The sequence below is a fragment of the Hippocampus comes genome, unplaced genomic scaffold (assembly GCF_001891065.2).
Source record: "Hippocampus comes isolate QL1 unplaced genomic scaffold, H_comes_QL1_v1.1 scaffold36, whole genome shotgun sequence".
Classification (NCBI taxonomy): Eukaryota; Metazoa; Chordata; class Actinopteri; order Syngnathiformes; family Syngnathidae; genus Hippocampus; species Hippocampus comes.
In genome coordinates, this window is record NW_017805695.1 from 3,513,844 (window position 1) to 3,527,281 (window position 13,438).

Consider the following 13,438-nt stretch of genomic DNA (forward strand, 5'->3'; position numbering starts at 1 on the left):
TCAATGTACAATTTCAAGGAATTTATGGATTTCATCATCTACGGTTCAGATCATCGAAAGGTTCGGAGAATCTGGAGAAATCACTTCATGTAAACGGCAAGGTCGAAAACCAACATTGAATGCCTGTGACCGTCGACCCCTCAGACAACACTGCATTAAAGCCGACATCGATGTGTAATGGAAATCACCACATGGGGTCCCATTAAAAATGTGTCGGGCTTTATGAAGACCCTGGATTGTTGAGCAGCTGAGGTTGTACATCAAGCAAGAATGTGAAAGAATTCGACCGAGAGAGCAGCAACAATTAGTGTCCGCAGTTCCCAAATATTGATTGAATGTTGTTCAAAGAAAAGGTGATATAACACACTGGGGAAAACATGACCATGTCTCAGCTTTTTTTTGGAATGGATTGCAGCCATAAAATGCCAAGTTCATGATTATTTGCTAAAAACAATAAAGTTTATCAGTTTGAACATTAAATGTCTTTGTATTCAATTAAGTCGATGTTAAACATGATTTGCAAGTTATTGTATTCTGTTTTGTATGTTTAACACAAAAGTCCCACCTTCATTGGATTCAGGTTTTGCAAAAAAAAAAAAAATCACTGCCCTCATACTCAACATTTGCATCTTATAATTGTAATTAAGGTAATAGTGATTGAAGAGAAAAAATACACAGTCGGACCTCGGTTTTCGAATGCCAAAAATTTCGAGTTTTTTATGCCTCGGATGACGAACAAATTTCGGTTCTCGAACAAACTGAGCACACTTGAATGCACCACTTGACTTCTCTCGCCTTCCTTACACGAGGAAATGACGCTTCCTCGTGTAGACGAGGAAGTGACGCTTCCTCGTGTCGCTTTCCATTGTGAACAGACGTGTTCAATAAACATTTTTTTTTAAAAAAAAGCGTGGTTTCGGTTTTCGAACAATTCGGTTTTCGAACAGCCTTCTGGAACGGATTATGGACGAAAACCGAGGTTTGACTGTATATATAAATTGTAATCAATGGTCATGGGCACTCGGGGGACAGTAGCCATTTTGGACTGGCTCCAGGACTTCAGCCAATTTGATACCCTGAGAGACTTGGCCCCCTGGGAGGCCCGTGGCTCGATAGAGTGTCAAGAATTACGGTAAAAAGGCTTCCCTAATTCCAACAGTCTCCGTAAAGCCACACAGAGAGGCGCTCAGTTTTTCAATTTACCTGCGATTGGTGCTACTTAGCGAACAGGACAACAAAAGGAGTAATGCTATTGCTAAGAAGTACCATACAGGATAGCCATGGTATAAAAGATAATGCATATGACTTCATTGCTGACACTATATTTCCCGCTTAAAGACCAAGGATACATTTTTCTCAGAGAAATGTTTGACATATCCGGATCAATTCACAGTGTGATGGAAACATTAAAACATGAGTTCGTGAGATATGAGGCAAACTACAGCTACAGAAATCCAAAACAAATGGGTTGAAGGTGTAGATGAGAGATTGAGATTTTTGCGTGTAGGTTTGAACAGAACCTACATATTACATGTACAACATATTAACCAAGAAAAGTGTCCAATTTTTGTCGACTGAAAATCAATTTAAATGTGACTTGGCACAACATACCGCTGTAGCACAGCAGCGATGATTAGCCTGCTCGTCGACACATATCCTGTGACCGTTCCATGGTCACAGGATTTTTCAATGGCAATAGAAGAGCGTTTCACAAATTATTCATAATAAATAAAGAAGCAATGTTTGTTCAGAATTTCTGTTCAATGACAATGACAAGAAATAAACCATGGCAAGATGCGTTCTGACAAAGTGACATGAGGGTGGCGATTTACATAGAGCCATTGTTAATATTCAGCACAGATGATTATTGGGGTTTCAATTTTTTGAAGAGCTATGTGGATCATGCAGTTTTAATTGAATGCTGGTGAATAAGTGAACAAAAAAAAAAGTTTAAATTCTCGGGGTAGAGTTTGTGAAATTGCAGGAGGAAAACTAGCTGCTTTGGCCTCGACTGCTATCAGGTACAGAAGAGATGGCATTGGACCCATATTCTTTTGCATTTTTCTAGCGACCCAACAACTGTGTATGGAGATAGAAATACATAGAAGTTGTTTTGTTTTTTTTTTTTTTTTTTTTAAATCACTCCCCCGAAAGTAATTAATTTGCCGTAGCTTATCCAACTTAGCACCAGTAAACAAAGATCTTATGTGCACCGTGAGTGAAAGAGCTTGGAGCTAATGCACCAATATGTTTGTGATTCTGTAACATCAGCGGACTGATGAGGAATAAATTACTTCAAATTTAGATGAACATTTGTTCCAATATAAAAGGCACATAGGTTACACTTAAGTTGTCTATGTGTCAGTACCTTCGGACTCAAAGCACCATCAGCACCACCATGTTCTAAAAGCCACGATGTCCGGTGGCTTGCTCGGTACCAAGCAAGATGCTTTGCAACAAAATTCAACTTTGACTGCAGCATGATGCATACAGCACAGAACACTATGGCACAGATTACATGGTTTCGGAAAGCCTCAACAATGCTGCTCCAAGACTAACAATGGGAGTTATGTTAAATGGGTGGCAACATCGAAACAATTTATTAAAGAGCTACCTTACTTTTTAGTGGTCTTTTGAAATAATGACAAAAAAAAAAAAGTCTTAATAAGTTTCCATTTCCTACATAACCCTAAGAATTGGAAGTGACCCACACAGCCACATGAGAACGACGTCCTCAAATTTTAGACAGACTGATTGTCTTTTCTTATCCTTTGTGAAATGTACCCCATTCCCTTTTCATTTATTTATTTATTTAAATAAATACTCAAAAGGTGATACAAGCATGTTTCAAGTGGCTGATGAAGAAAACGTAAGCATAATCAACTAAGTCACTGAATCCTGATTACTGCAAGACTAGAACTGTCATGAAGCTGATGAACAAACCTTATGTATGTTAAATAACAGCACGATCCGACTGAAACGAGAAAAATGTGGAGTCTGGATTTGAATTTCATCCAGGAGGAAATATACTGGGTGTTTCTGTGGTAGCCTGATCACGAAGCCAATCCATACAGTGAGAATAAAGTTGACAATTTAGCTCACAAAGTAAGAAACAGTAGGCTCGTTTATTATTTATCAGTCACCATAAACCTTTTAGGGAGAAACATGTTGATAATAATCTATAATCCTTTAAAAAGCACTTAAGTTCCCTGATCTACTTTCCTGAACATCCATGGGCCCTCTCAGAATTCACCCGTCTCTTGTTTAGCTAATGCTCATGTGCAAAGAGATGGCAAAGGATGTGGCTTATGTAGCTTTATCAATGAGGCAAGCCCAGAATGCAACACACGAAAAGCACTTCCAGATGCCTTGACAAGCACACACCTTAAAAAAAAATAGAACCTCTTGGAAAGGTGTCCCACTATGTGTTTTGACAAGAAAAACAATTGAGTGCATAAAAAGTGACCTGTACAATGTAGCTACAGAATCTGGCTTTAGTATAGCTATTTGAATTTGAATTTTGCGTGGGGTTGACAGGGAGGCATGCATGGAGGTCTACAGGCAGGGTGATGTTTTGGGATCAGGCATATGTTAAGGGCAAAGCAGGAGGTAAACGATGTTTTTGCACTATTTGTGCTACTCCCCCCTGCCCTCATTCAAAAATATACCGGTACTGTTTATACTCATAAAGTACTCCATCGTTTGTGCTAGCCAGGCAGTACTACACAGATATACTCATATGCTTTTCAGTAAGTGATAACTAAAATAAAGATTAGAATGAATCTTGTATAGGTTGTTACATTTGAATTCCAACCTCCACTGGAAAGAGGTGAATCACTCAGTCGATGTAGCCTCTCATGAGGCATTTCTTGAGTTCCGTAATCTTTCTCCATGATCTGACAGGCAAATTGACAAAGAGCACTATTTGACTTTTAGCGGCGGCTCCCTTTCCAGCCAGCGAACTCGAACTTTCTGTTTATAGTGATACTCCTTGAGAAAGTCCTGCAAGGCAGGGGGCAGCGGCAGAGAGCCTATCCCATCATAAGTGGTCCAGCGGCAGATGGCTGCTCGTGCAAGGTGCTGCAGGCTAAAGGGAAATGTCCGATGGAGAGGTGCTGTGAGCAGAGGTTCAAAAAACATACAGGCGCTTGGGTCCTTGTAGTGCTCCAGCAGCCCCGTGACGGTGGAAGAATGGAAAACGCAAGGATCGTGTGCGTCAAAACTGAAATTGTGGTTCCACTGTTCAATGCGGGCATGTAGTGAGCGGTTATAACGGCGGAAGCTGACAGAAAAAAGGTAGTCCTCCTGGGCGGAATCACGCAGCAGGAAGGTGCCCTCCGGACGTCCGTCCAGCAGTGACTCGGCCTCGTAGCGGTCCATGACACCCCAGTAGCAGGGCGATGATGTGATCTGCAATAAATCTGGCACAAGGCAGTGGATGTAATCGATTTGCGTGTGAACCTTCCAGGGCCCAGGTTGCTGTCTGCTCAGGTGACCCTCCCCAGAGGCGTGCCTTTGTTTCGGTCTCCTGGCCTGTAGACAGAGGGTTGTCGAGTCCTCCTCAGAGTCAGTGTCCTGGGCTGAAGCTGCGGCCCCTAACACCTGTGCACAGGCCCCCGATGTTGAAGCTCCTGAAGAACTAGCAGTTCCTGAGGCTCGGCCATCGCCGGGGACATCTCCCATGCCTGGAGCCATCTTTGGTCCCGGTTTGAAGACAGATGAGCCTGGCACGGCAGCCTCAAGGGTGTGGATCTGTGCATTCGGAGGTGGGTCCACACCTTCCTCGATGCTAAGTCTGCGGCGTTCGCGCAGACGTTCCTCCTCGTCCTCAGGGGAAGGGTGTGCTGGGTCAAAAGCATCCAACAGGGCAGTTGAGGAATGTGGGCTCACTGGTGCCGTGTGCTGTTTGATCAAATGCCATTTGTGGGCAAGGTCTGAGCCTGGTGGAAAGGGGCAGGTGTCCAGCATCAGCTCGGTCAGGTGAATCTTTCGTTTGGAAATAACGGGGTTCTTTGAAGAGCGTCTGCTAGCAGGTAGTGGTAAGCAAAGGCCTACGGTATCGCTTAGTCGCTGACGCAACGACCGACTATTCAAACTGCGTCCTCCAGACAAAGACTCGCTCATCTCTTGGATCGAGCAGACGCCATAGCGTCTGTCTCGACGGTTGCCACTACCTCGCAGGCGTCCAGACCGTCGATCTATCTCTAAAGAACTTTGAGTTTTTGTGGAACACGAGTGTTTTTTCTTGCCCCCCCATGGCGCATGACGGGAATAGGAGTCTCTGCGAGCCAAGGGGACACCTCCTGATCCCCCACCCACATCCTCTGTGTCCTTGTCGATAGTGATCTCTACTATCTGAGGGGTGTCCGAGACACAGTTGTGACGACGGGCTACGGTTACCATTGGCACTGGAACGAGGGTACTCGATGAAGTGGAGACTTCGGATGCCTGAGCTGAACCTGAGGCACCTCCTTGGCTGAGATCCACCACGCAGTGGACGGCGTCTGCCTCATTCCTGCCTTCATTGGGTCCTGAACTGTTGTTGTGAAAGAGAGTTTGGCATTTGCTTTTCAGGCTACTCCACATATTGCTGAATTTGTTTTCAACAAGAGTCCCAAGGACCTGCAAAAAAAAAAAAGACAAAAAAAAAAGAAAACGGCATTATAAAAGGTACATAGACTGTGATACATAGGATTTGAGCTGTTGGAACAGTAGAGTTAAGGGTTGCCAGGCAGACGTGCGGTGACACTTTGTTTTCAACAAGAGTCCCAAGGACCTGCAAAAAAAAAAAAAGACAAAAAAAAAAAGAAAACGGCATTATAAAAGGTACATAGACTGTGATACATAGGATTTGAGCTGTTGGAACAGTAGAGTTAAGGGTTGCCAGGCAGACGTGCGGTGACACAAGGCCAAAGCTATAAATGACCCAGGATCTGCCGGTATGTACTCTGTTACAGAGCTAGTCTAGACCTGACCAAAATGTTTCTTGAAATGACAGCAGACAGGGTACATGTAAATGCCCTCCTTTTTGTATGCACTCAGCGATGCGCTGTTACAACCAGCGTTGCTTTGTCCACTGAGGCATAGCACAAAAGGTAGCAGCATAACATTGTCCAAAAATGTAGGATTAAGAATTATGAGTTGGAACTACCCAAGCCATGATTATTTGATGATGTAAAATACTTCACAAGAAACTGTATTTGGTTGAAAAAGTGGTATAAATTACCAATGATCGGTACAAAATAACCTCTGGTGGTGAACAATGCTCATTACTATCGAGGGATGGCAGACATTATCAAATGATTACCGTTCGCTTTGCAAATTACAAAATGCCTGCAGCTGATTTACGTGCCTTTGCAATCCATAGGAAATGTGCTCAATAGAATGGAAAAATAGTGAATGCAACAAATGTGGGGGGAAAAAATCTGTCAAATTTTGCAACATATAATGTATGTTTGCTCAACTATCTCTGCCAGCGGCATATAGTGACAGGCAGGACAATTAAATGATCATTCCCAACATGTACATTTATCTGTGTATCCATTTTTTGTGAGAGTTTCGCGTGCTTCTGTCATATCTTGAACAAAGCAGCATTATCGTTATTTGTAAGAAGGTGCAGAGGATAGATGTCTTTACTTCCAAAACAAAGACTAGTGTGGTTTGATTATACTTTCGAAAGAGTCAAAAACCTATCCAGATCATTTTCCCCATGTTACTCTAAATACTTTGTCAGACTAGATGTGCAAAGTACAAACCGAACGGCATCAAATTGACATTGTGTGCACTGCACTTTAGCAAGAAGTGATTTTTCTTTCCCCAGGTCACGCTTCTACAACACTCTATATCACAGCGTAAGACGTTGGTTAGGCACGTCGCTCCAGTTCAAATCAAATGGCTCGGTGTATCTCCAAGACACATTTGAAGATTATTTCTTCTGATAAATTCAAAAGAACCATTGCACTGTTCTAGAGATGTGACTATCTTGAGGTCTGCTGAGAATTTTAATTATAGCATGGGCAAAAAAATAAATCTAGAATTTTATATGTGCAACACGATCACTAAGTTGCTGTGACAAAATCATTTGTACGTCGCAAATATCTGCTGTTACTGCTACTATCGAAACCAGGACTGCATCACCGACGAAAGAAAAACAAATAAGATTTCAACTACGAAAAATACCTTCCAATTTGAAAATTTATTGCAAATTGTGATTCATGGAGAGCTGCGCAGTCACAAAAAGTCTCAACACCAACAAGAATTTAAAAATTGCTTGAAATTGCTATTGCAGTTGAATTGGATCTTATGTTGTCAGAAAAACAGGGAACAGCCAAAATTGTGGTTCATTTTTCCGGGTTTATCCTCCGAATCATCATATTTTGGATATTTGGAAGGAGAAAACGTAAACACACTCACACCCCTCTAAGAGTGTCGCTTTAAAATATTAAGTGACAATTCTAAAAACCTTTTTTTTTAGTTATTAGATAATAAGATAATAAGAAGTGAATTCTTATTTCATATTTAGCACCTTGACACTGAATTATTTGAGCTTTTAAGAAAATACTACTTCAGGATAGTTCCTTTTTGCATGTTGTTTTCTCGCTGCGTAAAATGTAACATTTTCTGGGCGTTGACTTGTTCAAGCCATTGCTTACGACTACAAATTTAACAAGACGTGCAAAAAAAAAAAAAAATGTATGCAATACGATAAATAAAGATCAATAATCATACAGCGAAGGTGCATCTTGTGTCTCACTGTCAGACTGCGTGATTGATTATTTGTATTGTTTGTCAAACATCCTTAACCTTTGTGGTTCAAATGGATAGGGGCCTAACGGGAACATGACATTGAACACTGACATCTTTTGTGTTTGGCGAGACTCAAGGTGCATTCAAATACAGTTGGACATTTTGCACTCATACAGAAAAATGAATACAGTTATGAATATTAATAACTATAAACATCCTCAAAAATGTGGGCTTTCTGTCAAACTGTAACAATAAAAATGATGGGGGTTTGGCAGGTCACGAAAATTAATATATCGACTTATCATTTGATCAGAAAAAATGGACAAGATCGTCCCAATATTTGGGACTAGATAAAAGGTCATTCGCATGCATATTTGCTTACCTACGTCGTCATCATTCATTCACGCTGCTCCTTCACCCTGCTGTCTCTCAACTTGTTCGGCACTGTGAGAGTTGCCCCCCCACACACACACACGCTAGGAGTTAAATAGCTTTTGGAAATCGGTTCAGTTCGACAGTTCCATGTTGGTTCGCATGTCTCGTGCACGCATAACTCCATGTCATGTTTTCAGTGAGGCGCAGCAGTGTACATTATTGATAATAATAGCCAGGTCGCCCTAATGCTAACCATTGTTGAGCTAACAGCTATTGTCTATTCTGCTCTTTTTGCATAATTTACTTGCTTGTTCATTATGAGTTGGACTATGAGTTCTGAAATCATTCGCCATGCCCGCCAAGACCTTAAAAAGTACTTTTAAAAAAGACCTTAAAGGGCACTAAATACCCATTAAAGTGGTAGTAGAACTGACAACAAAACCTCCTAGCGTACAGTCTGTACAGACATTTACCACCGACTCACTTTACCTACAATGCTTAGTTTCTGGTCACCACGTCTAAAGGCCAGCACGCAAAAGGTAAACCCGAAGAGAAGCCTTATCCATTGATAGCGCTATTGGTCAACTGTCTACATATGTCCAGTTTTGTGAAAAAGGTCCCTATTAGGACACCTGTCCATCATTGGAACTGGCTGCTCAAAGTCAATATAAAGGAAAACTGAAGTTAGTTGGACGATTTACACATGAGCAAACATGGTGAAGATGTACCGCCCCCAAAAATGTGCGAGCAAATACTGTGCTGGTGAGACCACTTGCAAAAGTTGATGCTACCAGCGCAAAAGTTAGTTTAGAGCCCCGATTACATCTTCATGTTCACGCAGGGAACATAAATCCAGCAACTGTGTGGAACAGAACTAGGCTAATTCGCCTTTCTGGCAGGCCAACACACCCATTCTCCTGGGATCTAACTGATCTCTGAGATGGCTCTTGGCAAGGCATGATGAAGGGAGAAGGCGAGTGGAGAAGATATCTGCTATGCCTCACATGCTAAGCTATTCAGGGGTTTGTTCTTGCGATTGCTTGAATCCCAGCAATTCAATTAGAGGGCGGGAGAATAATCTCTTAATGCATAACTCAAAATGTATTTGGAGGCAAAGATAGGGTACAATATGCACTGGTCAAAAAAATGCTGACTACAGTGATCCCTCGCTACTTCGCGGTTCGTTTATCGCGGGTTCAGTGCATCGCGGATTTTTTCAAACATATAAAAAAAAAACTTACTGTATTTTTATTGCTTCCTTTTTGACAGAGCAGTATTTGTGTAAAGCTGAATTTTAGGTATGTGGGTACTGTATACACGCCTATAAAAAAATGGCCACTCATTGAGCCATGCTAACCAACATGCATCTTGAGTTACGCCGGAACCGCCGTTTTCATCTTACCGTTATAAACCACTTAACGATGACGCAGAATAGGCGTCATAGCTTTAATTACGACTTTGAAATGTTTTGAAAGATCAAGATAAGATTGAATATTTCTCGAATATGGAGTTGACAAACACCCTTCAGAAAGTTCTGGGTAAGTAAGGTCATTCGTCAAATCCAAATGGCCGTATTTGTTGACGATATATACTTTCTATGCTTCTGCCAAATTTAAGTAAATTGGTCAACTTATAGACAGAATTTGCCAAATCACAATAATGATGTTACTCTGACCCACCATGATGGTTCATGTTTTCCGTCGCCTCCGACATTCGTTTTATTACCCCCTCGGGCCTCCCCCAACTACAAATGCCCCCTACTTTTGATACCTTTGTCCCTTATATATTAACAACTCATGGAGTATTTTTTCACTCTCAGGACTTTTTTTTTGTATGCACGGCACCCATTTTAAAAATGACATACAGCAATATTTTGTCGTGCTTTATCACATTCACATTATAATTGTGCATTACATTTACTTAAAGGGAGATTGTTTACTGTTGAAATTTTAAATTTAAAAACAGTCATTGTGGTATTAACATTTATCCATCCATCCATTTTCTGATCCGCTTTATCTTCACAAGGGTCACGGCGGATGCTGGAGCCTATCCCAGCTGTCTTCGGGCAGCAGGCGGGGGATGCCCTGAACCAGTCGCCAGATAATCGCAGGGCACACATAGTCAAACAACCATCCGCGCTCATTAAAAATGGGTGAGTGGGGGTGAGTCCAGGTTTTCAGGTTTGAAGAAAGTTATGGAAGTTTGCCACTTGGATTCTACAAAAATAAAGCATTTACAACTAAACCTCCCCATCGACTTTGCATTACGAAGTTGGCCAGGAATTGGTACATCTTCACTGCTCTTAAATACGCATAACTTTGTATTCATCACAAGAACATAGATCTCCAAAAGATCTGTCTCATAATGCTGGTTTCATGTAAATCAATCAATCTTAATTTTTAAGCACATACCTAACAAAGACAATGAAAGCTTTATGCAGTTGATATTTTGCCGTGACTGGCAACTTTCCACTTAGCGGTTTGCGGTAAATTGCGCGAGAACTACAAGTACAAATTCTGTGCCAGTGAAAGTGTGCCAGCTCATGGTGTAGTGGGTAGAGCAGTCACACCAAAAGTGATGCTTTATTCCATTGCATCACGGGTTCAAATACCACTCTCGACATTTACATATTAATTTTTTTTAACTATGTTTACAATTTATTGCAACCAGTGCGGAGTTTAAACAAGCCATTGTATTTCACATTTTTATGGAAGAACTAAACAATTATGCAGTTGAACAATTTCATTGTAGCTTGTGAACCACAAAAATGATTGGGGCCGACAAAAAGATCATATCTCGTTAAAAATAACCAATTCACGGCCAACCTCCTGTAATCACGGTTAAATAGCCGATACTGTACACGGTACTATAGGTCCAGAATTCCTCCCTCCGGCGATTGACTAATCGGAGGCATTCACGGCAGAATAACGCTTGCAGGAGAGTTACCGGCCACGGCAAAATAACCACTGCCAAAGCTTTAACAATTCCTTTCGAATTTAGGAATTAAAACAATTACAAACGATTCGTAAGACAAGACTGAGCAATAAAATTATAAAAGCCGAAGGTTGTTTTAATACCTTTGCCGGGTGTTTTACGTTGCGTACCAGTATATTTATTTTAGATTACTTTGTGGAAGAAAGAAAGGTTCCAAACCATATGAGGTGCGTTATTAGTGACAATAACATGCTCCATCGAGTGACTGAAACATTGTTGTAGACATCTAATTACAGTTGCGAGATCTTTTAATTTAATAGAGGAGGACGTCTTCCTCTTTTCCCCTAATCCCAGCAAAGATAGCTCTCTTGCTAGCATTCGCCCATATACGACGGAAAACGCAGTTACAAAAATTGCAATATTGACATACATTTGCCAAACAGTCACGAAGACACCGGTCACCCAAACAGTATCTTCGAACATCTAATACTAAATATTTGCAATTAGGGGAAAAAATATCCCACAATGCTAACCATTAGCATTCCACGGACAGGGGCGCTATAGCGTTAGTTTGGAGCTAGCGTTCAAGCTAGCCACACAGATGATGGCTAGCGTGGTTGGCGTTAAAAAAAAAATCCATGGCAAATTGTCCACAAATGAGGTTAACATCAGTGTGTAGCAGTAACCGCACGGACAGACAGAATATGATTCATGTGTAATGTGTTGTGCTGTCGAAATATAGCTTACCCTTGTGGCTTTTTGAGAGCCCTATTCAACAGCCCTCTTTGTCTGCAAAAAATGGCTATTGAACGAGAGCAGGCATATATCCTTTTGGCTCACCACGGTGTCGGACGAAGGCGCAAAAGGTCCGAAGATCCTTGATGATGTCATCCCTAGGTCTCAAAACATTTGGCAGCTACCGTGCAAAACATGTAAAAGGCTAAATCAAATTACAGCCACCAACTCCCGTTCTCCATGGGAGTAGGGGAGTCTTGTTCGCCAACGAGCTGGTAGCTGCAGCCTCCAGCGGCCAATATGACTGCGGTCTCGCAGCCCTGACGGCCGGGGAGCGCTCGTTCACCTCAGCAGCACGACTGACGGCGTGGTGGTCCAATGGAGAACAAGGGAATCAATTGCACTTCCGACTGGGAACACGGATAGGGAAACCCCCCGGAGCTGTCTCCCAGTGATGGGCGTGCCGTGCCTCCAATGAGCACACAGCCCACGATTGGGCAAGTCACTGGCAGCTACTTGGAAACGTGGACCGTTGCAATGATGCTTCCCGTGACCTAAGCAGGCCGCACTCACAATTACGTCACCCAAGGTAAGAACACTAACGGAGCTTTAAACGTTAAATGTAATACAACAACTACTACTACTACTACTATTACTACTAATAATAACCATCACTTTAAACGCCTAATGCCGAGGATTATTTGAGGAACTAGAAATACAATTTCGGTAGTAATTGCATGAGGATTTGACATTGGAATTTCGTGAAATTAAACAAACTGGTTAAATGTGCTTTGTAAAATTAAGACTTGTTGGAATTGTTCTGTTGAAAAAAAGTGGAAGGGGGAATTAAATGTCAAAGCTATCGCATAAATTTGAAAATTTAATTGTGAAGATTTGGGAATGTATTAAATCTTTCTTTTTAAAAAGTAGAAATGGTTTGAATCAGTCAAGAAATGTGGACAGAGAGGTAAATGTGTAACATATCTCTTAATGTTAAACCTTCATTTTTAAAATTTGGAAAGTTTGGGAATCTGATGATTTGCTAAATTTATAAAACTGTTATTCTGTCATGAGCTGACAAATCATTTTGTGTTTTCAAGTCGTAGTAACTATGGTTAACTTAATTTCTGTGTGGACATTAACCCCTTTGAAAGGATACGATTTATGCCAACAATTTTAGACTAAGCGCTCTTTTGCCCTCTTGTGGCAGCAAAACAGAAAGAAACCCGTACCACCCAGCTGACAAAATGCCGTACCACCTTCATCCGAAGAGTATTATAAGCACATGATTGTTTACAAGGTATGGTTGGGATTTTTCATTTATTGTTGAAATCTGAATGTATTTAGAGCTTTTGTAATGCAAAAACATCCACCATTCACACAAAGTTTGATTACGTTTGAGTGAGAATTACATCAGTGGATATAGGTGAGTAGCTACTGGCCAGCCATAATCACACATTCATTCATTCATTCATTTTCCGATCCGCTTCTTCGTCAGAAGGGTCGCGTGGGGTGCTGGAGCCCATCCCAGCCGTCTTCAGGCAGTAGGCGAGGGACACCCTGAACCAGTTGCCAGCAAATCGCAGGGCACACAGAGATGAACAACCATCCACGCTCACACTCACACTCACACCTAGGGACAAATCTG

At 41.6% G+C, this 13,438-nt stretch overlaps 1 protein-coding gene across 1 annotated transcript; it reads right to left on the reverse strand.

Moving 5' to 3' along the window:
* Positions 1-1,542: 1,542 nt before the first annotated feature.
* socs5b (suppressor of cytokine signaling 5b) lies at positions 1,543-12,299 on the reverse strand. The gene is made up of 2 exons (XM_019882134.1): positions 11,803-12,299; positions 1,543-5,622 (listed from the first exon to the last, which is right to left on the reverse strand). Exon 2 carries the CDS (start codon positions 5,584-5,586, stop codon positions 3,922-3,924), a length of 1,665 nt encoding a protein of 554 aa, XP_019737693.1. The 5' UTR covers positions 5,587-5,622; positions 11,803-12,299; the 3' UTR covers positions 1,543-3,921.
* Between the last annotated feature and the right edge of the window lie 1,139 nt (positions 12,300-13,438).